Source organism: Erpetoichthys calabaricus, chromosome 16 (genome assembly GCF_900747795.2).
Source record: "Erpetoichthys calabaricus chromosome 16, fErpCal1.3, whole genome shotgun sequence".
In the NCBI taxonomy this organism is placed as follows: domain Eukaryota; kingdom Metazoa; phylum Chordata; class Cladistia; order Polypteriformes; family Polypteridae; genus Erpetoichthys; species Erpetoichthys calabaricus.
The window spans coordinates 8,070,696-8,093,478 of record NC_041409.2 but is presented as its reverse complement, the minus strand read 5'-3'; the positions used below and the strand labels follow the sequence as shown (position 1 = coordinate 8,093,478).

The 22,783-nt window shown below is 38.0% G+C and overlaps 1 protein-coding gene across 14 annotated transcripts in view; it reads right to left on the bottom strand.

Moving 5' to 3' along the window:
* The window catches only part of nrxn3a (neurexin 3a), a 1,637,233-nt gene that overhangs the window by 1,585,964 nt on the left and 28,486 nt on the right, over nt 1–22,783 (bottom strand). For all 14 annotated transcript variants that reach the window (XR_007933698.1, XR_007933699.1, XM_051920149.1 and 11 more), the window contains exon 4: nt 17,748–17,777. Coding sequence is in view for 12 of the 14 variants with exons in the window: in XM_051920149.1 (XP_051776109.1) it covers nt 17,748–17,777 (30 nt within the window). In the remaining 2 variants the exon portion in view is untranslated. The remainder of the gene's footprint in view (nt 1–17,747; nt 17,778–22,783) is intronic.

The following is a 22,783-nucleotide window of genomic DNA, read 5'->3' as shown; positions in this document are numbered from 1 at the left end:
CGCAAACCTGACATTAAAATCCTAGACAGAAGTCGTTGCTAAAAAGTGTGCAGAAAAGCTCAACACCAAAAGCTAGTAAGCAGTAACACTAACAAGACATAAAGATTTTCAGGGCTTTTTTGTTTAATTTTTCATGCAAAAAATTAAGTAATGAATACTGATCATCATTTTTGATACCCTCTAAAAAATGACACCTCACCACAGCAACAAAAACCACTACAACTGTCCTGCCCATGTAATAATTAGACAGTATGACTCAGTTCAAATGGATCTGTTTCACAAGTGACGCAATCCAATTACTGGATCAAGAATGGCCAAACAACAATAAACGTGTTTATTCAGATCTGTATGTGATTTCTAAAAACCTTATGTACTGTGATCCTCACCTAAGAAAAGACAAAAAAATCTGACTGAATTACACAGTCCCTCTTCTGACCCAAAGAAAACACAAGTGATTGCCAAAAAATGCCACTATTAGCAGATTTGAAGAAAACAGCCAAACTTCTGAGTGGAATTTCAGATGTTGAATGGTAAATAAGGAGCAGGAGCAACGTGTTTGGAAAAGAGCAGACAGAAAAACGAAGACAAGAGCTTGGCAGTCTTTGACGACTTTTAAAAATGCAGAGTGTGTGAAAAAGTGCGTATGAGCCGAGCATGTAGAGATGAACATCACAGGTTTTGCCTGTTACTTTATGGAGTCTGTGAGACTCAGACACCAAATGTATAGACAGTACACTGATGATAAGCTTCGTAAGTACTGAGTTCTTTCAGAAAATGTAATCATATTAAAACTAAACTGACAATAATTAAAAGCACATTCAAACCAATAGGGCTTTTTGCTTGGAAAAGAATACAGAGTTCAAAATGAAAGGTTTTCAAAACTATCGTTAAAAAATGATAGTTCTCTTTGTTCAAAAATCTTTTCTAAAACTTGTGCAACATCTATGTTTTGTGTGCTTTTTCAATTGTGTCTTTGCTGTTTATGTCCTTTATAGTCTGAAATATTCATATTGACTCTCCACCTACTTTACATTGTTTAGGCTGTGAAGTTTCATATGCTTCAGTATTGTCTCCTAACTTTAACTCATTTCCGACAAGGTGCCAAAAACTCAAATGCTGAACTTCTAACATTCACTTTTTTTAGTGAGGAGGGCATTTTTGTCTGTTTTCGTCTTTTGTAAATGATTACTGATTGAGCCCCTCTCTAAATATTTAATGTATCATTTAGAATGCTCTTTCGTGTACTGTGTTATTTGTGTAATTTACCTTATTTTATATGTACCTGTATAGTTTAAACTAAAACAAATAAATGCATCTACCAATCATACATTTTCTAAACATTATACTGCTACTACCACTACTATTCTAGAATTAACACATTAAAATTCTCTATAATGCACTAATGATACAATACTATTATATGCTGATTTGTAATTTCTGTTACATAACAGGAAATTGTGTTTTAATACAGTACATCCTTGACTATCGGGATATGGTGATGCATGTTGGTCAGGCATGTAAATGAGAATTTCACTGCACACAAGAAAATATTAACACTATCTATCTATCTATCTATCTATCTATCTATCTATCTATCTATCTATCTATCTATCTATCTATCTATCTATCACAACCTCAAAGACTCAAGTTCCAGGTTCAAATGAAAGATTTATTATAACAAATACTTCCCATGCAGGCTTCTTGTCAACTCCAAACACAATCACAATTCCCTCTTATCTTTCTTCTGCTCCACACTTCCCAGGGGAGCTTTGTTCTCTTTTACCCGACTTCAACTTGCCTGGGTGAGGTAGAGTGGCGCCTTTTATATATAATCTTGGAGTACTTCTGCTGCCAGGACATTGTCTACAGGAAGCACTTCCAAGTCTATCTATCTATCTATCTATCTATCTATCTATCTATCTATCTATCTATCTATCTATCTATCTATCTATCTATCTATCTATCTATCTATCTATCTATCTATCTATCTATCTTGGCAGCGTGAAGTGACTACATGTTGAATGTTCTTTAGACATACAAATATAAATGTCACTGTACTCTGTACATGTGACAAAGCTACTTCTGTTACTATTTCTTGAACTTTCTTGTCTGCTTTGTTCTGTGGTGGCACTACCCGATTGAGGCATTGGGCGGCCATTTGTGATGTTCGAATGAAGGTGGATGACGACACTGTCCACAAGGCCTACTACGCTGAATCTCCTGCAACAAAACCTGGAAACAAGGAGTAATGACTTCAAAACATTTATGTTAGGTAGAATGCCCAGTGGTGGCTGGGTGGTCTTTTAACCCTGGAACCCCTAAGAATGTTATTTTTTTTCTCCAGTTTATCTGGAGTTCTTTTTTTATTTTTTTGTTCCTCCTGGCCATCTGACCTTATCATCAGAGTCATCTTTAGAGACTTAACATATGATTCTATATATAAGGATTCCAGCTTTATATTAATTTGAAATATATATCTATGTTAAGTAATTTTTTGGCGTTTATTCATTGTTATTCTTAACTAATTTATTTTGTTTTTCTTTTCTTGTGACTATTTCTTTGACATTTCGTAAAGCAGTTTGAGCTACATCCTGGGTATAAAAATGCTATAGAAATAACTGTTATTGTTGCTACTACTACTTTTCCTCGTCCTCCTAATGGTAATAATATTCCAGGTGGCACCATGGTTCAGTGGTGAAAAGATCCAGTGTCCTGCATTTGAATCGCACACACATGCTTGTTTTATGTGTAGAGTCTGCATGTTCTTCCCCATGTTACTATATATGAGAGGACCCTGAGATGTGGTGGACCTTTTCCAGGGTTATTACCTGATGTCCAAAAGCTACTGTATGTTAGATAAGCCTGTTTGGTGACCTGTCTTAAGCTCTTAGGACCCTTAAATTGAATTAAGACAGTGACTAAGCATGGGTTTGATCTGTGATGTGGCATCACTAACCACTAAAATAACACAAACATATTTATTTTGGCATGACTGGTTTAGATCATGTGTTGCTGCTGTATTATTGAAAATAGATGGCAATTTTCTATAGCACATAGGTATGACTCACTGAAGACAAAATATGTGTAAATCAAAGGCTACGGGAAAACAACGAAATATACCAAATTTAAACATTCAGCACTGAATTTTAATTAGATACAAACATTGTAAAAAGAATCAACCTTTAATTCCTAGGTGGAATGCGGTAAATGTTGTCAAGTGTTGTATGTACTTACTATATATTATTGACAATATGTAAATATTTGCAATTCAATGGAATATTATTTACTTTTGCTTTTTCTTTGCACACTATTAGCAAATCTAAAGTCTCGTCAGGTGGCATGTTTAAAGTCCCTAAAGATTTCACAACTTTCCGAATGTTTCTCTGTTAGCACTTGTTGAATGGGATGAAACAGATGAAACACAGAAGTCTTCCCCTCCTCGCTTACAGTCTATTTACACTTGACAGTCAGAGAGATTTTTCAGCTAATAGTACCTGGGATGTAGCTTTGAAAAGATTGAACATCACTGACCATATAACGAAATTGCCAACAAATCATTTCATCATTTATTTTCTGCATAGATCTGATATCCTTCAACGTTAGGAATCCAGCCACCCAAAACTTGTAGAGGTCATCCAACAGGACCCTCAGCTCTACAGCATCCTCTACAGTCTTTAGATTCTGAAACAAAGATCATGACATAATACAGTACACGTGGACCTGAAATAAACAGAAGAGGGGCAGAATCAAAACAAGTATCTTCATGATTTGATTTCAAGAACTTCCACCAAGTCCACTCGGTGTCATATTTTTTTGCCCAGCAGGCAAACGCTACTGAAGCCATAATTTCAGAATCAGGGCTAAAAATATCATATTGTGAATTTGCGGCTCAGAAAGGCCCAGTGTTTGCATGCCAGCTGGTGCTTAGAGCACTGCATTTCTCCCCCAAGGTTTTATCTGCGCTGTCTCATCAGCTGCAAGATGAGCTTCACTGTTCTCAGAAAGAAAAAAAAAGAAAAAACTGACTTTAATCCCACCACATTTCTCTACATTTGCTAAATCCATCCACCTGTGAAATAATTGCTTGAATTCTAGATGGAATTCAATGCTAAATACAAAAGAGATACAATTTTGGAGGAATTCTGAACAGTGTAATAATCCGAGAGGTTTTCAGAAACATTATTCACTAAGAAAAAAGAATGTGAACCACTTTTACAACAGATGGAAAATGAATACAAGGAGTTATAGAAATGTCCACTTCAGGCTCCACCACTACATGAAATGAAACAAAACTCTTTTTTTTACAATTATTGCCTTGCAACTATTTCTAGACTACTAAGTAAAATATATTTTAATCTTTAGGAATGGTTAAAAAAAAACTTTTTGGTAGACAGGCTGAATGAAAGAATATCATAATAAATGAAGGTCCCAATTCAAAGGACTAATTCTCAATACCATCCTTACAATAAAATAAATGAATGGTGTGCTTAAACCAGCCAGGTATTTGAAGAGAGAGACTTTTGTTGAAGTGATTGTATTCTTGTGCATACTACAAGGGGGAGTCAAGCTAAAGTTAGAAAATAGAATTTATTAGAGAATGGAATGAACCGGGCGGCACGGTGGCGCAGTGGGTAGCGCTGCTGCCTCGCAGTTGGGAGATCTGGGGACCTGGGTTCAATTCCCGGGTCCTCCCCGCGTGGAGTTTGCATGTTCTCCCCGTGTCTGCGTGGGTTTCCTCCGGGCGCTCCGGTTTCCTCCCACAGTCCAAAGACATGTCGGTTAGGTGGATTGGCGATTCTAAAATTGGCCCTAGTGTGTGCTTGGTGTGTGGGTGTGTTTGTGTGTGTCCTGCGGTGGGTTGGCACCCTGCCCAGGATTGGTTCCCTGCCTTGTGCCCTGTGTTGGCTGGGATTGGCTCCAGCAGACCCCCGTGACCCTGTTTGGATTCAGCGGGTTGGAAAATGGATGGATGGATGGAATGAACCTTAACAAAACCGATTATGTCATTTCTCAAAGTCGTCTCCACCCTTCTCAATGCACTTGTGCCACCTTCCTGAATTCCAGCAGAATAAAAAGTTTTGTCTCATCCTCGTGATCACTCGTGCACTGCTTTCTTCACGTCATCATCTTTCTTGAATTGATGACCACCCAGATGTTTTTTTAGCGGTCAAAAAAGTTGGAAATCCCACGGTGCCAAATCGGGCGAATAATTAGGATGTGGCAATACCTCAAACTTCAGTTTCTCCTGACAAGCCTTGGTGTTCTTGGCAGTGTGTAGCGGGCATTTTTCTGCAACAAAAGGACTCCTAGAGACAGCAGGCCCCGCCATTTGGATCGAATAGCAGGCTTCAGATTGGTCTCCAGCAAGTCACGGTAACTTGCCCTATTGACTGTAGTACCCCTCGGCATGTAGTGTTTAACAATAACTCGAGTGTATGAGTGGTTGTGAGAACAAGACAAAACCTTTTATTCTGCTGGAATCTAGGCACTTCCAGGTAGGTGGCGCACGTGCATTGACAAGAGTAGAGACCACATTGAGAAATGACATTAGCAATTTTGTGAAGGTTTATTCCATTTTCTAATAAATTCCATTTTGTAACTTTAGCTTAACTCCCCCTTGTATTATTTAATGTATTACACTTTAAAATACTTTGTGAATAATTGAAATTAGATCAACATAGTTAGCAGTGCTGCTTCATGGATGCAAAGTCCTAAGTTTGTATTTGTATGCAATCTTTTAGATCTCCCCATTTCTTCATGAGATGTCCTCCAGGCACTCACACATTCCAAAGGTTGGATTAACTGGTCATTCTAAATTATCCGTGTGTGGATGTGTATATGAGTGTATCTGGACTGGCACCTTTTCCTAAGTTGGTTCCTACCTTGTGCCATTAGCTGCCAGTTTTAGTCACAAGCTGCCAGTAACCCCGTAATGAATTTGAGAATTTTGTATTATGTTACATAATGGCAATTATGAGAAAAAAAAAAACAACTCATGACCAGCAAATGACTTTCTCCATATCAACATGTACAGTGCATGGTAAAAATTTTCTAATCATATCCAAGACGCAATACCACGACAACATTTGAAAAAGCTTGCACTGTAGACTGAACTGAAAATTGACAAAAGTCTTTCTTTCAAAATCCTACATGCGTATGCCTAACGTTGTGCGATTCTAAGCACTGGTTTGACTGTTATTGGTATATGCTGAATATTTGGAATTCACCTTAAACTTAATGAGCTCTTAAAACTAGCAAATGCAAGTTGTCCAGAAAATTTCATTGGAATTGTTCCATTCATTCTCTAGTTACAGTGTCCATGAAAATTTTGCCACGTTCAACTGGCACACGTCTTTCTGCAAATGCACAAGTAGCACAAGTTCTACAGATAACAAAATGTGTTTTACTTTGAAAACTTAAAGTTGTTTTTTAATGAAATTCCTTATTTAATATCAGAAATATGGAGAAAGTAAAAATGCAGTCAATAAATAAATTCAATACACTTCGTACATCATTCCTTGAATTTCATGGCTACACTCTTTAAAATAATGGTGCCAGAATGGTTTTTCAGAGCGATGCCATAGGGAAACCATTTTTGGCTCCTGAACTCCCCATCCACATGAAGGTTCCAGAAAGAACCATTTATTTATTTAGATCTGTAATAGGCTCCATACAATGAAAAACCATAAATAGAAGGTAACAGATCTGTTAAATACCAATGGCTCTTGATTTAAAAAAGACTCTTGCTGAATAGGTCCAGTTGAAGTTTTCCTAATCTGTTAGTTTCCTGCAGTCTACCATACACAACGGATTTTGTTTTTTCTTCTGCAATGAGAAAGTTTTTTAAAGCTCAAAGAACCAACTTCATGTGCAGCGAACCTTTCCAGAATGAAATGGTGCTTTGTCAAGCAATGGCTCCACGATAAACCATGCCACCCAGTAAAGTGTCAATAAAGAACCTCTCATTTTAACAGTGTTTTGCTAACCTGAAAGGTTAAATTTACACTGCAGTAAAAAGACATGTTTATGTCCAGATTTGTATTATTTGAGGTGTATTAGTGTTATTAAATTTGCATTTGTGACCTCTTTCATTGCATTACGTAGTTCAACTTGGTGACTTGAAAATCCATGCAATTCCTGCATTAAGATCGCCCTTGTCTGCTCTCTCATTTCACTAGTAGTTAAAATACTTTCCTAATTTGCCTTAGTTTTCCACATGTTTTCTACATTTACATACAAAACCATTTTGGCTGTTCTTCAGCAATGTCTCAGCCATACGCTTGTTTAGGAGAGATACAGAGTTGAATGCTGGCCAGCTATTATTTTCTCTCTCCTTCTCCGTCTGGCTCTCTGAACTAAGCATCTTCTTACAATGTCCTATTCTCATCCTATCAGCTCAGCTACTTTTCTCTGAATCATAGAAGCTGGTTCCTTGAATTTTATCCAGGAGAGAGCCACCTCACCTTCAGCACTTTTTATTTTAGTAAATGCTTCACCTACAAAATGATTGTGCAGTTGGTTTTTAATCTCATTATTCTTGTTTTGGATGCATGTTGGCATGTTATAAAGGACATCTAATCTAATCGAGTGCAGGTTTTGCAAAACTTTTACTTTTCATGTTGTGTTTTTGACACAGAGCAAAACACAGGTTATTAAAGAAATGGAACCTTTTCAGGTTAATGATTATTTTCCAATATATTTTTTGTGCAAGATTTGGAAAATAATCGGCAGGACTCTTGACTTGGTCACCTCTGAAAACTTTAGAACTGTTGAGTGGGACTTCAATGCTAAAAGGGATTTGCTACATGAAAGGTAGTCAAATAAAATATGGATTCAGATTTAGTTTACGCTGAGCACTCTCTGTCTTTTACATTTTTGTAAAGATTCAACCACATCTAGAATACAGGCCAAGAGATTTGTGTTTTAAATATTAAGTTAGACTTGAAATTACATAAGAACGAATACCAGTCAAGTTCATACTCTGTTTACGAACACCAGCTAGTCTGATGAATATTTGAAGGCAGCTTCCAAATCAAGTCAGGTTGTGGAGTATGAACTGGTATAATGCATTGCCTCACCCACTACACGACGAAACAACTTGGGATCCCGGTTGGCAACCCCCCCAGGCAGACAAACGGTCCAGTCCCACCCTCCGGAAATGCCCCTCTATCTGCCGCAGCCAGATGTTACGTGGGTAACCCCTTGGCCTTGTCCAGCCACTCGGGTCCCCAACAATGAGGATCTTACGAGCCGGATCACCCTCGGGGAAACATGCCACATGGCCGTAGTGCCGTAACTGACGCAGGTAATGTGCCTCATTCAGCACTGCATGAGCAACCGCTCATTCGACACAAAGTCAAACCAACGGTACCCAAGGATTTTCTGGAAAGACACAGTACCAAAGGAGTCCAGTCTTTGTCTCAGGTCACTGGATAGCGTCCATGTGACGCAACCATACAGCAAGACAGGAAGCACCTGGACTCTAAAGACTTGGACCTTCGTCCTTTTGCATAGATATTGGGAGCGCCACGCACCCCTTTCCAGTGACCTCATGACCACCCATGCTCTCCCAATCCAGCTACTGACTTCATAGGAAGAGTCACCAGAGACATGAATGTCACTGCCAAGGTAAGTGAACCTCTCGACGCGGTCGACACTCTCTCTGCAGACAGACACACCGCTGATGGCTGTGCCCAAGAGGTCATTAAAGGCCTTCCAGACTGAACAAAACTGAACATCCAAGGCTCATGCCCTTATTAATGTACAGGTAGATTGTTCATTGTGTAAGGTCCACGGGAGACCTCTGTGACCATCTCAAAAGTTTCTGTAATTCTGTAACCCTCAAAAACACAACACAGTAAGAATAAGGAATGAGGAGAAATTCTTGGTAGGGAGCGAGAGGAGGATTGATTAACATGTAAATTGTGTGGTGGGAACTGTTTGTCCTGAGGGGCTTCCCAGATCCATTTGCCAAGTGTCTCTTAATCTTGCCACCTCTTGTGCCAGCTGTAGCAATAGACAGCAGACGCTAGACAGACTACATTAAACTCACATCATGACAGTTCTCTGAACATTTAGAATCCTAAAATTTGCATGCACCCCAATCGACCGGACCTGATGAGTATGAGATGATGTCATTTTCATAATAAAATGCACTGATGCATTTGCATGATTAGGTTTTATAGATTCATTGTTACGTTAGCTTAAATTATACTGTTAATCATTACATATGTATGAGGAAATCATATTTCTGTGTTCTTTAAAAGATTTGAAAAGTTCTCTGTTCAAAGGATACAGCTAGTGTAGCTTTCCTTTGCCTTTACCTGTTCTGTACTGCAACTGATTATGAGAAAGAAAGAAAGAAAGAAAGAAAGAAAGAAAGAAAGAAAGAAAGAAAGAAAGAAAGAAAGAAAGAAAGAAAGAAAGAAAGAAAGAAAGAAAGAAAGAAAGAAAGATGACACCATGTAATGAACGTATTATTAATCAATTTTTTTTAATCAACTAATGGTACTTTTTTGTAGACAACTCTTGTGGCAGGGTTAACAAATTAGAACTTTATACTCCCTCGTAAAATGGTCAATTTAGAGTTGTTCTGGGAAGCCCATAAAAAAGCTGTTCATACATTATGTGCATACATTGTAAATTTCCCAATTACCCTCTAAATGTCATCAATTTTGGGAAATCAACCTCTAGCTTAGTAAACAAATAGCCAAACTTCATTTAAACTATCATGCAAAATCGTATACAACCCAGCATGTCAAACAAAATTCTTCCACAGAAATAAAGAATTCTGACTTTGAACCACCTTGTATTTTTGGATCCTTTCACTATGCCCAGAGGGGGCTGGGTGCAGAGGTGTAGCTAGGGTTTTCAGTGCCCGGGGACAACTGAAGATTTCGCACCCCCTCCTGTTTGCCAAAATGCAATGGGGAACATCAATTCGGCACCCGGGGACAGATGCCCGCCCCTACCTATGCCACTGGCTGGGTGGTCTCATGGCCTCGGAACCCCTGCAGATTTTTTTTTTTTCTCCAGCCCTCTGGAGCTTTTTTTTGTGTTTTTTTCTGTCCTCCCTGGCCATCGGAATCTTACTTTTGTTTCATTCTATGTTAATTAGTGTTCCCTAAGTCTATTTTCTTATTTATTTTGTCTTTTTTCTCTTTCTTCATCCTGTAAAGCACTTTGAGCTCCATCATTTGTATGAAAATGTGCTATAGAAATAAATGTTGTTGTTGTATGTCATATTGGGGTTCAGAGTACTACTCTGAGAACCACAAAAGTTTAGTCAGTTCATGGGCATTGCCACATCATCAAAGAAGCTGCCTAAATACTCGTACAAGAAGCAGTAACATGCATTAGAATAACAATGTGATGAGTGTGGCGGATGGCCGGGGTCCCTACCTGCCCGGGACGCACCGGTCCGGTGGAGCAAGCATGGGAGACCCAATACCTCCACCTGGACGCTAGATGGCAGCCTCCCTGGGCTGCAACGGTGCCTCGGACTCCCACAGGGCTTCATTGCAGTTCGAGTGTGGTGCAACCCTGTTGGGTTCTGGGCCCTTGTGGGCAGTATTCTCACCACACCCGGAAGTGCAGCCGGGACTTGGCCATCAAGCACCTGGAGCACTTCCGAGTGCCTAATAAAAGGAGCCAGCTGCCACCACTTGGGAGCCTGAGTCGGGAGGAGGAGGACGAGGTTGCCTGGGAGGAGTGGTGGAGGAAGAAGAGTGTGGTGTGATTTACTTTGCTTTAGTTATTTGGTGTGCTTGAGACTGTGTTAATGCTGAGGGACATGGAGAAGACGTGGACCTCAGCTGAAGAAAATAAAATCTTTTTGTTGGTTTTACACGTGCCTCCGTGTCAGTCTGCGTCAGGTCAGGCGCATATATAGCACCTTTTATAAGAGACACATCCAAAAATGTTCAATGGTAACAAGTTTTAGTATTTTAGTTTAAAAAGAGCCTCTACATTGATTTATACATATATTACAATTGGAGTCCTGGCATAAAATGTTACATAATATGTGATTAGCTGAGGGCCACACTTAGCTAACCTCTAATGGCTTTACCAGCAGGCCGCATTAAATATGAGACCAGTAGTTCAAATTGTTACAGAAAAAACATATAGGTGGATTTTAACACATTATTTTTTTAAAAAAAAAAGGTCCAATTTTGGTATTTGTATCTTCTGGTGTGCCTAAAAGTCTATTCCTGGTTTGTTAATAAGGGTATACACAGCTAACAGTTCATTGAGGATTTTCCTTAGAGTAATACACATTGTTAAACTGGGAATAATATTTTGTTTTCTATGACCTTTTTCTTTAAAGAAGCACAGCAGATGTGAAAACAAATAGCAAATCACATTGTTTCATTTTTTCGGATGGGTTATTGTAAAATAAATAGTTGCGTAAAGCAGTCTGTGATAGTTAGAAAGACAGATAGATTGAGAGGAAGCATAAAATGCTTTTAAAGGGTTATACCTTTTTAAAGTTTTGCACACTGAAATAACAATTGATAACTTTTATACTATAAGAGTCCCCCTGATCTCAAGAGCGTAATTCCAGCATGTGATATAAATTGCCTGTAATGCAATGTTAAATAAAACCATCACCCAGTGCACATCATACAGTAGTCAATGCCTGAAGCTGCAATTGATTAGTCTAAAAGGAAATTACTTTGGAAGTTTACAGCCACTCTGCTCGCTGAATATTAGAAGCAAACAGGACGGCAATGCAGCAAAGACTAATGACAGTTGTTTTAATGCACAGCTGGATTTTCCGACATTCTTTCTTATTATTTGCAAAGTAAAGATCTCTTACAGAATTCAGTCATTTAAATTAAATGAACATCTGAAGTGATAGGAGATCCCATAAATTAGGGGAATTATTACCTCGGATAACTGTTTACTATGAACAGGCCTACCATCTCTCTTACTGTTTCTGTAGAGTAGAAAATGGATGAAATACACAAGGAATTCCTTTTTAGAGAGATCAAGGTTACTACTACTTGTTGTGTAAAATTGAAATGCTTATGAAATCCTGGCAAGCAAACAAAATGTAATTGAATTTTCTTTGTAAATAAAAATATTAAAAGATAACTAAGCAAAAGAAACATAAATGTTTAAATGTGAAAAGGTTTTAGAATACAAAGGTGTTACTCCATCAAGTGAAGTAGATCAGTGCAGACTAAATACAGCCTCCATTGCAAACAGTCCATTATTTAAAATGTGTCATACATGATAGAAAATATGCATTACACTCGTTAATTGATAAGTTTAACACGGGTTAAGTGAATGGTTTAATTCATCTGCACAAAACAGTATTTAAATATGTTGATCTACTATCCTTTTGTGTGTTTGCATAGCATGGCCAGTATTGTATTTTAAAAAAGTATATTAAACTCTAAAAAAATTTGCTTCATCAGGCCGAGATCTTCAGCTCTCTCTGGATCGGTTCGCAGCTGAGTGTGAAGCGGCTGGGATGAGAATCAGCACCTCCAAATCCGAGACCATGGTCTTCAGCCGGAAAAGGGTGGAATGCCCTCTCAGGGTTGGTAGCGAGATCCTGCCCCAAGTGGAGGAGTTCAAGTATCTCGGGGTCTTGTTCACGAGTGAGGGAAGAATGGAGCGTGAGATCAACAGGTGGATCGGTGAGGCGTCCATAGTGATGCGAGCTCTGCATCGGTCTGTCGTGGTGAAAAAGGAGCTGAGCCGTAAGGCAAAGCTCTCAATTTACCATTCGATCTATGTTCCTACCCTCACCTATGGTCATGAGCTATGGGTAGTGACCGAAAGAACGAGATCGCGAATACAAGCGGCTGAAATGAGTTTCCTCCGCAGGGTGTCTGGGCTTCCCTTAAAGATAGGGTGAGAAGCTCAGTCATCCGGGAGGGGCTCAGAGTAGAGCCACTGCTCCTCCGCATCGAGAGGAGTCAGATGAGGTGGCTCGGGCATCTGATCAGGATGCCTCCTGGACGCCTCCCTGGTGAGGTGTTCCGGGCATGTCTAACCGGGAGGAGGCCCCGAGGAAGACCCAGGACACGCTGGAGGGACTATGTCTCTCGACTGGCCTGGGAACGCCTTGGGATTCTCCCGGAAGAGCTAGAAGAAATGGCTGGGGAGAGGGAAGTCTGGGCATCTCTGCTCAAGCTGCTGCCCCCGCGACCCGACCTCGGATAAGCGGGAGACAATGGATGGATGGATGGATCTTTATTATTATAGAAATGGCAATCGGCCTGCAGAAAATGTAATTTATTTAAAAGGACTTTTCATGTGTTTAGCTGCTACAATACCCTGCAAACATGAGAAAGTTTGCATGGAGTGTTTGATGATAGATAAATGGAGACTGAGGTGAAGCGTTATAATGAACTGGAAGAATATGGAGATGAGGATGAAGACCAAGAAGGTACTTCTAGCACCAAAAGAAGGATAAGTCACCATTTTACTCATATACAGTATATGTGTGTGTAAATATATATATATTGTGGACACTATGGGTCACTGTTGCCATGTGAACCCCAACAGACAGATGTCCAGGACACGTGTAAAAGCACTAAGTATAATTTTTAATATTATTCTTAAATAAAGTGCACAAAGCACCACACACGCCACAATTCACCAATAACAATAATCAATAATCACAATTAAACAATCCTCCACTCCCAGCAGCTTCGTTACACACCCTCCCGACTCCGGCTCTGCTTGCTGAGTCTCAAACAGTCCTTTATATATTCCATGACCCAGAAGTGCTTCTCCTCTTCTTCCGGGTCAAACGCCACATCATCATTCCTCAACCATCCCAGAAGTACTGTGGGTTTCCGTCCTCATGACTCCGAAGTACTTCCGGGTTGTAGGAAAAGTAGAAGTCCCCAGGTCCTTTATGAGCTCCACCTGGCGGCACCCACGGTACCCAACAGGGATGAAAAAATGGACTCTATGTCCCATGATGCCCTGTGGGAATCTGGGGTACAGCTACCATCCAGTGGAGCTGCCACCTAGCATCCTGGGGGAGGCAGTATCCTGGAAAGACTACCCATCTCCACTCTTCCCGTCCTGGGACGTCCCGGCTGGACTGAGCTGCTGGCCATCTATCACAATATACAGTATATATATCTCTATTATAAAAAGAAATCTTGGAAGGAGACAAGTCGTGATTGTCTCAGAGACACTTTCACGTCCCGCAAGACGACAAGAGCTTATGCAAAGAGATTTGGAAAAGTCCTGCGTGGTTATGTCAGACACATTTCTTGTAGAAAGAAAGAAACAATATTCACTCATGGGCAGTTATACGTTACATTGTCACGATGTAAGTCCAAAAACAGAATCAAAATTCAATGCGATATTAATGAAAAGGTAAAAACGAAAAGAGATTGAATATATGGACATAGTTGATATGACAGAAGTGCATCATGCAAAATGCGGGGGGGTGGGTGAGCGAAACGAGCAGGGGGCAAAACACCCTGGTGTATATATTTACTGTATATATATATATATATATATATATATATATATATATATATGAGGGGAATTCAAAAAGTAATAATTAAGCATTAAAAAGTTGTTATAACACTAGGAAATTGCATCACAAACGAAGGTGACTATGTAGAAAAGTGAAGTAATTTGTTTAGTTTATGAGTTTACATTATTCTGCACCTACTCTATCCCCATGTCACAATTTAATCACACTTCAAGCAGACGTTCCAAAAATGTACTCCAAAGCAGAAAAACGCAGCTATAGATTTTAAGGATCAGAAGAATAGACATTGACAGAAACAACACATTGGTCAAAACAATAAAGTTAAAAGAGATTCAAAAAATCCCAATATGTAAGACAAAAACTGAAGTTGAGAGACTTGCCAAAAAAGTTCAAATATGACAGAATAAAATCATAAAGAATAAAAAAAAAGATTTCTTTTATTTAAGGATTATATCCACAATCTTGGATAGAGAAAAGACATCAGGGATGACCTTTTATTCTGTCATGCTAGTGACATCACGCACTACGAATCAAAAACACCAAAGATACCAAGGCTCATGACAATCTCAAGATGACAATTTAAACATTACAGTTACATTTTTAAAGTTATAATAATAAAAGAAAGACAGAAACTGATGATCTAAATGATTTTACAAGGATAAAAATCAGTAAGAAACTGAAAAAAATAGTAATTAATACAAGACAAAGGCAAATAAAATTAAATGAAGGACTGTTACATAACAAATAAATGTAAAGTAAAAGTGACTTTAAAGCATTAAAATGGGTTTGACCTCCGGGATGTGGCTATGGGTGGGTGGGGACTTTAAGTAGTGCCCACCCAATGAAAAATCAGTAAAAAAACAAGACGATGTTTCAGCCTACATTGGCATTTTGATGCCCTCCATACATACCCAAAAGCACACCCCAAAATGACCCTGTAAGACCAACTGTCAATTAATAAATAAATAAATTCTTCAGTATGTGAGAAGAGATTCCATGAAAACACCTCTCTGTTTCTCTAAACCCAAAGGCACTCGTTTCAACAATTGTACCTAATTCAATTTCAATCAAAGATGTTTACCGTCATAATGAATGTCCATTAGTCTTTTCAAAGCAGAAATAATAATAAGAATAATAAAAGGTATTTACAGTAAAATAACACGATTAACAATGTTTAAAAATACTTTAATAGGACGTTGTTCTTTACATTTGGGTACAGTATTTAAAGAACTGAGCCACTGTTAATTCAGAAGTTGGTGTCTCTAGCAGGCTGTGGGTGCCACTCTGCCAGTACAGTGCAGTTTCTGCCTTCTTGCAGCAGCCAAGCCTTTTCTCTTTCTTGCTCCTTGACTTGATTCAGTCTTTGCCCACTTATAGACATGTCACCCATTCCTGCATAAGTAAGGCTCAGGGCTTCATGTTAGTCTAATGCCATTTAACTCAAGGTTACCATCTCCAAAATAATCTCTGTCTATAATAAAGCATCCCAAGCCTTTAATGAACTCCTGTCTTATTGATCATTTATGAGGCCAGACCCAGAGGAAAGCTAGACTGTGCCTTCTGTCTTTAAATGTAAAATGCTTATTCGCTTACAATTCTTCAAATATTAAGTGTTTCTGCTGATTCATGTCCAGACAAAGGAGCAGGCTATCTGGAATCCTTTTTGCTCTATCCCAGACCACAAAGATGACAAAACATTCAAATGTTTAAATTCTGAACATGAGACATGTACTCATTGCACTCATAATAGACTAGCATTTCAGTTGGCAGCCATAAAACCTATGAACTACTGGAACATTCTGTATGCTATATAAAGCTGGCAAATGACACCACAGCAAGAGTATGAGTGATACCTGACACCCCTTATCATACAATGTGCAAATGGGAATTTGGTCCAAGACATTTTAACTGCATGTTTATTTACCTGAGCAGGACTTTCTTAATCTACAGCACACAATGCCATCTTCATGTCAGCAATCAATATACTCAGTAAGTAAGTAATACTAAATTTACTTTATCAGAGCCATTCAAGAAAATGATGGTAATAATAGATGTGCTACCTTTCACAGCAAAATAACAAAAGAAGGAAATGTCAGCACCAGTTCCTTAGTACTGAAATCACATTTAGAAATGATACATCACCAGAATGAGCAGAGCAGCAATGCATATCTATATATATAACAATTTTTCATCTTTAAACAGAATAGTAAGAAAACTAGCGTTGTTTTCTATAATGAAAGAACAACAGAGCATATCCAGTGTAAACCTAACCGAGCCACCCAAAATAAGCAACACCTTACCACTGCAAGGTGCTACAATCACAAATGAAGGAAATGCTAAATGACACTGCTTGGCACAATCAGAGAGAATCTCAAATAAAGCAGTTATACTTCTCAACCAATATAGCTAAGACCAAAGAAATTCTAAACAGAATGAGACTGGCTCCAACACAAGTCAACATTTTGCTTTTTATCAGCTTATTTCTAGAGTTATCTCCTTATTTTCCAATAATATGAACAAGCAAAGAATGAAAACAGGGATCTACCTTTGCTTTTACCTACAGAAAGGATGATTGAAGTCCAATAGACAAAGAATGCATGATATCCACATTTGAAAAGCAATGAGAAAGAGGAAGGATAATAAATATATTGTAAGCAGTCAGAATATAAGGCAATTTTGCCTTGAATTTAATAAGCATTATTACATAGCACCGCTGTAATATCGTGCTAAAAATTGTTAAAATTGTTCATACACAGCAAACAAAAAAACACGCTGAACATGCAATTGCAATCAAACAAAAAAATGGGCAAGCCAATTGAATTAGTATGAACAAAATGAAGTAGATCATTGTTCATTCTAATGGAAATTTCAAATGCATAAATTTCCAGTTATTGATCATTCAATCATTCAGACAAACCCGCACTTGGAGTCTGAAGGTTAACAAGTTAAATCCATGCATATGCAAAACGCAAACAAAACAGGCAAGTGAGTTTACAAGTGAAAAATGTGCAAATAGCAATATTCTTCATAAAGTAAAAAAAAACCAATTTGTGAAGAAATATATACGCACATAAATTTTATTTTGCAGAATGATAATAGTCATGCCTCGGTAGTCGAGCATGTCTTTGGTGAAAACTTAAATTAACCACATTAAATGAAAAACTCTGAGGACTAAATGTGCAGCGAAAAGATCGACCGAAAAGTGCAGAGATGCAGATCATAAAGCAAGGAGGGAAAGGCAGCTAGGAGAGGGAGGAAAATAGGAAGAGCATACCTTGTTCGCCCATCATCAGATGTGAAAAACCTTCAAGGAAAAGGAAAGATAGAGAAGTTGAGAAAAAGAGAAAGTCAAATCTGGTGCATACTTGACACAAGGCAAAGTATGGCAATGGCAACACTTTAGAGAAGCTTCTCAAAGATTAAAAACCTTCTGTTGAGAGATCAGAGCCCGTCAGAGCTACCCTAATCGAAACAAGTTCAATACCAAGCCAGATTGTTTCATTTTACTACAAAAGCCTGGATTTCTAAGATTAAATTACTTTTGTAGAGAACATTTATTAACAAGAAATAGCACATACAATTATTAATAGATAATTAAAAATTGATATGTTGTGAAGAACTCAATGAAGTTATGTAAATGGATCTTTGTGTTCACATTATACATGGTAATTGTCTTTTGCTTCCTCTTATTCTGTTGCTTTTACAATGAGAAAAAAATCTATCACCACTGCAGAGCAGTTTAAAATAATGTATTGTAAAATGCAAAGTGACAGCAAAGTGTATTTGTGTGCTTGAATGCCACAGATAAACATATGTGTGCGAAAATGATGAACATACACTGTATGTGTATAACAAAAATAGAAAGCGATTACATTACAACAGCCAATAACAGTCAGCGTGATCTGATTTTAAAGCAAAAAACGTGTGATTGCTTATATCAGAGCTTACAAAGGATGTATATTATTTATTAGATATGCAACGAACAGTCTTCACCTAAGTCAATAAGCATCTGCATCATGCTGATACTCTACAATTTGGTTATTCTTTACAGGTTACTATTTTTTTTTTATTTACTAATCTATTTAGAGAGGATGAAAAACATTTAACTGTGACTCTGTTTTACCTTTATTTAATTATTTATTTGCGTGGTATTATTTATTTATTTTCAAAACATGGAGCTATTCAATTGTGTTCTCTTTATACAGTTCAGGAACCTAAATGATCATTTGAATCTAGGGCGATGTAAACAGGATTTAGTTTTCCCTACTTTAGAATAACAAATGTCGAAATCTGAACATAACTGCAAGGATAAAAATATGCCATTAAAAGCCCTAAGAAATTGTTTAAAATATTCTGAGATGGCAAGGAACAGTCAGATGAAGAGTAAATATGGCCTTGGATTATATTGAATGCTTACAGATACAGGAGGCAGTGTCCAAATTCTGAATCTTACATTTCACTCATCATTACCAAAATCATTTTATTCTGCAGTTGGACAGTGCTGTTGGGAACTATAATATACCTCCAAATGTGTCTGGTAAATTATGTATCACTTAACATTCAAAAAGAACTGCATAAATAATTTTAAAATAACCTTTTTGCCATCTTCTGAATTTTTAGGTTTGAGGAGTAGTTCTCAGAAAATTGTACACTATATTCAGTATCAAGCAACACATGTTCTTGATCCTGTCTTAATATTAAATAGTGGACTGCTAGTCACTTAGAACTTCCATTTCTTACTTAAAGTCTTTGACATCTTACATAAAGGGGATACATAATGGCTAAAGGTCCTAGAATAATTTTAATTTGATGAAAGAATAGCCTGTTACAAAAATATTCTGTGATTTTGAGGTTAATTGGTAAAGTTTCCATATTGGTGCTGTTTATGTTAAGGGATGAAATAACATTACAAATTATACAGTCATATGAAAAAGTTTGGGACCCCCTCTTAATTCTTTGGATTTTTGTTTCTCATTGGCTGAGCTTTCAAATTAGCAACTTCCTTTTAATATATGACATGCCTTATGGAAACAGTAGTATTTCAGCAGTGACATTAAGTTTATTGGATTAACAGAAAATATGCAATATGCATCATAACAAAATTAGACAGGTGCATAAATTTGGGCCCCCCAACAGAGATATGACATCAATACTTAGCTGAGCCTCCTTTTACAAATATAACAGCCTCTAGACGCTGTCCTCCTATAGCCTTTGATGAGTGTCTGGATTCTGGATGGAGGTATTTCTGACCATTCTTCCATACAAAATCTCTCCAGTTCAGTTAAATTTGATGGCTGCTGAGCATGAACAGCCTGCTTCAAATCATCCCATAGATTTTCGATTGTATTCAAGTCAGGGGACTGTGACGGCCATTCCAGAACATTGTACTTCTCCCTCTGCATGAATGCCTTTGTAGATTTCAAACTGTGTTTTGGGTCATTGTCTGGTTGGAATATCCAACTCCTGCATAACTTCAACTTTGTGACTGATGCTTGAACATTATCCTGAAGAATTTGTTGATATTGGGTTGAATTCATCTGACCATCGACTTTAACAAGGGCCCCAGTCCCTGAATTAGCCACAAAACCCACAGCATGATGGAACCTCCTCCAAATTTGACAGTAGGTAGCAGGTGTTTTTCTTGGAATGCGGTGTTCTTCTTCCGCCATGCAAAGTGCTTTTTGTTATGACCAAATAACTCAATTTTTGTCTCATCGGTCCAAAGCACTTTGTTCCAAAATGAATCTGGCTTGTCTAAATGAGCATTTGCATACAACAAGTGACTCTGTTTGTGATGTGAGTGCAGAAAGGGCTTGTTTCTCATCACCCTGCCATACAGATGTTCTTTGTGCAAATTGCACTGAATTGTAGAACTAAATACAAGAAAGATGTTCTTGCAGGTCTTTGGAGTTGATCTGTGGGTTGTCTGTAGCCATTCTCACAATCCTGCACATACTGTATGCCGCTCCTGTATTTTTTTTGGCCTGCCAGACCTGCTGGGTTTAACAGTAACTGTGCCTGTGGCCTTCCATTTCCTGTTTCCATTCCTTACAGTTGAAACTGACAGTTTAAACCTCTGAGATAGCTTTTTGTAGCCTTCCCCTAAACCATGAGACTCAACAATCTTTGTTTTCAGATCTTTTGAGAGTTGCTTTGAGGATCCCATGCTGTCACTCTTCAGAGGAGAGTCAAAGGGAAGCACAACTTGCAATTGACCACCTTAAATACCTTTATATCTCATGATTGGACACTCCTGTCTATGAAGTTCAAGGCTTAACGAGCTAATCCAGCCAATTTGGTGTTGCAAGTAATCAGCATTGAGCAGTGACAGGCATTCAAATCAGCAAAATGACAAGGGGACCCACATTTTTGCACAGCCAGTTTTTCACATTTGATTTAATTTCATACAACTAAATACTGTGTCACTAAATATCTTTGTTCGGAAAACACCGCAGTACTCAGATGTTCCTAGGAAATGAAAGACATACCACTGTTATCTTTTTAGTTGAAAGTAGAGTCAATTATTATGCAGGATGAGAGAGGTTCCCAAACTTTTTCATATGACTGTACATGATTATGTCAATTGATCCAGTTCACCATTTTCTATGCTGTTAAACAGAAAAATATGAATTTTTATCTTATGCACTCCTGTAAATGTAATAAACTGAAAATACCTCTCTCCCTATTAATATTTTATAACTGAACTAGTCATTAAGTCCGTTACAATAACGGGCGCTAGAACAGTAATGCATAAACATTAGTAGGAACAGTCTATATTAAATGGCAAGGAACTTTGACCTCATTCTTTTTGTTGGTCGTATTTTTCTTTGTCTTTCAGCCTTTCTTTTGTTGATGTTTACTTGATGAGCTGACCGTTCTTCGTGGGCTGCCGCCGTGCATTGTGTGTCTTTAATTTTCTGTGACAGTAATACTGTCTTGTACATCCGCTGGCTTGTACATCCGTAATATACCTTTAATTTTCTCTGGCGGTAATACAGGCGTGCGCGTCGGTAATATGCCTTTAATTTTCTCTGACAGTAATACTGGCTTGTATGTGGCTGTAATATGCGTCACTGTATTGTATACCTTTAATTTCTTCTCGCAGTAATACTGGTTTGTATTTCCGTAAAACGCCTCTAACTTTCTCTGACAGTAATATTGCGCATCGCACCGTGCCCCGCGCATGCGCACTTCACCAGAAGACACACACACATGGACAGCTGGACGCACACAGGGATTTTATTAAAGAGGATAATGTTAGGAGCCTATTTCTTTGACAGATCTTGGCTTTCCACCACTCCACACCACACCTTCTCACAGTTACAAAAATATTCCCTTATGTTTTCAGGCTAAACAACTCAGGTTCCAGCCTGGGGTAATCGAAAGATCGGTGTAAGGGCTTATGTTTGTGTCCAAATGACGACTAATCTGCAGTAGAAGCAAACTGACTCTATTACACCATTATGTTTCAGTTGTAGTTTAAAGTACAAATAGCTTACTACACCATATTTTCTCCAGTGATCCAAACAGGTAAATTTTCTTCTGAGAAAGATAAAAAGCCACACCTGTTACTGTCATTAAGGATTAAATTAACATAATCCATTTCTAATTATCTATAAAGAAACATACTGGTTTACCCACAATCAGTTTGTCTTTAAAAAGTCTACAGATTACAGGGTGTTAAAGATGAAGGACAGATCTGTTGTAATTAGTTGTTTGTTTCTGTTAATAGTTAACCTATTGTTTTGTACCTTGAGCTCAAGTTTGTTAGGCATGCTAATGAATCTGAACTTTATTTTACATTGGACATAAATAGATATAAGAAGCCATTACTAAGTATATGGTTTGTTTTGACGTTCAAAATGGTAGACATGTGTCACTGTTTTTTTTTTATAATAAATAGCTTCAGTTTTCAAATGGGTCACTTTGAATGACTAACATTAAAATGTTTTAACACATTAAAACGTGGGTTAAATAACCTTTAAAATATACATTAAATGCTAAATTGAAAGTGAATTACTGTGAACTATGTAAATTCTATTGAGAAACTGTACCAAGATCATAAGAGAATATATTTTAATTGATTTTCAGCCATGTTATTAAATAGCTTATCCTCTTTAATAAAATCCCTTTGTGCGTCACGGTGTCCGTGTGTGTGTGTCTTCTGGTGAAGTGCGCATGCGCGGGGCACGGTGCGATGCGCGATATTACTGTCAGAGAAAGATAGAGGCGTTTTACGGAAATACAAACCAGTATTACTACGAGAGAAAGTTAAAGTTACACAATACAGTGACGCATATTACAGCCACA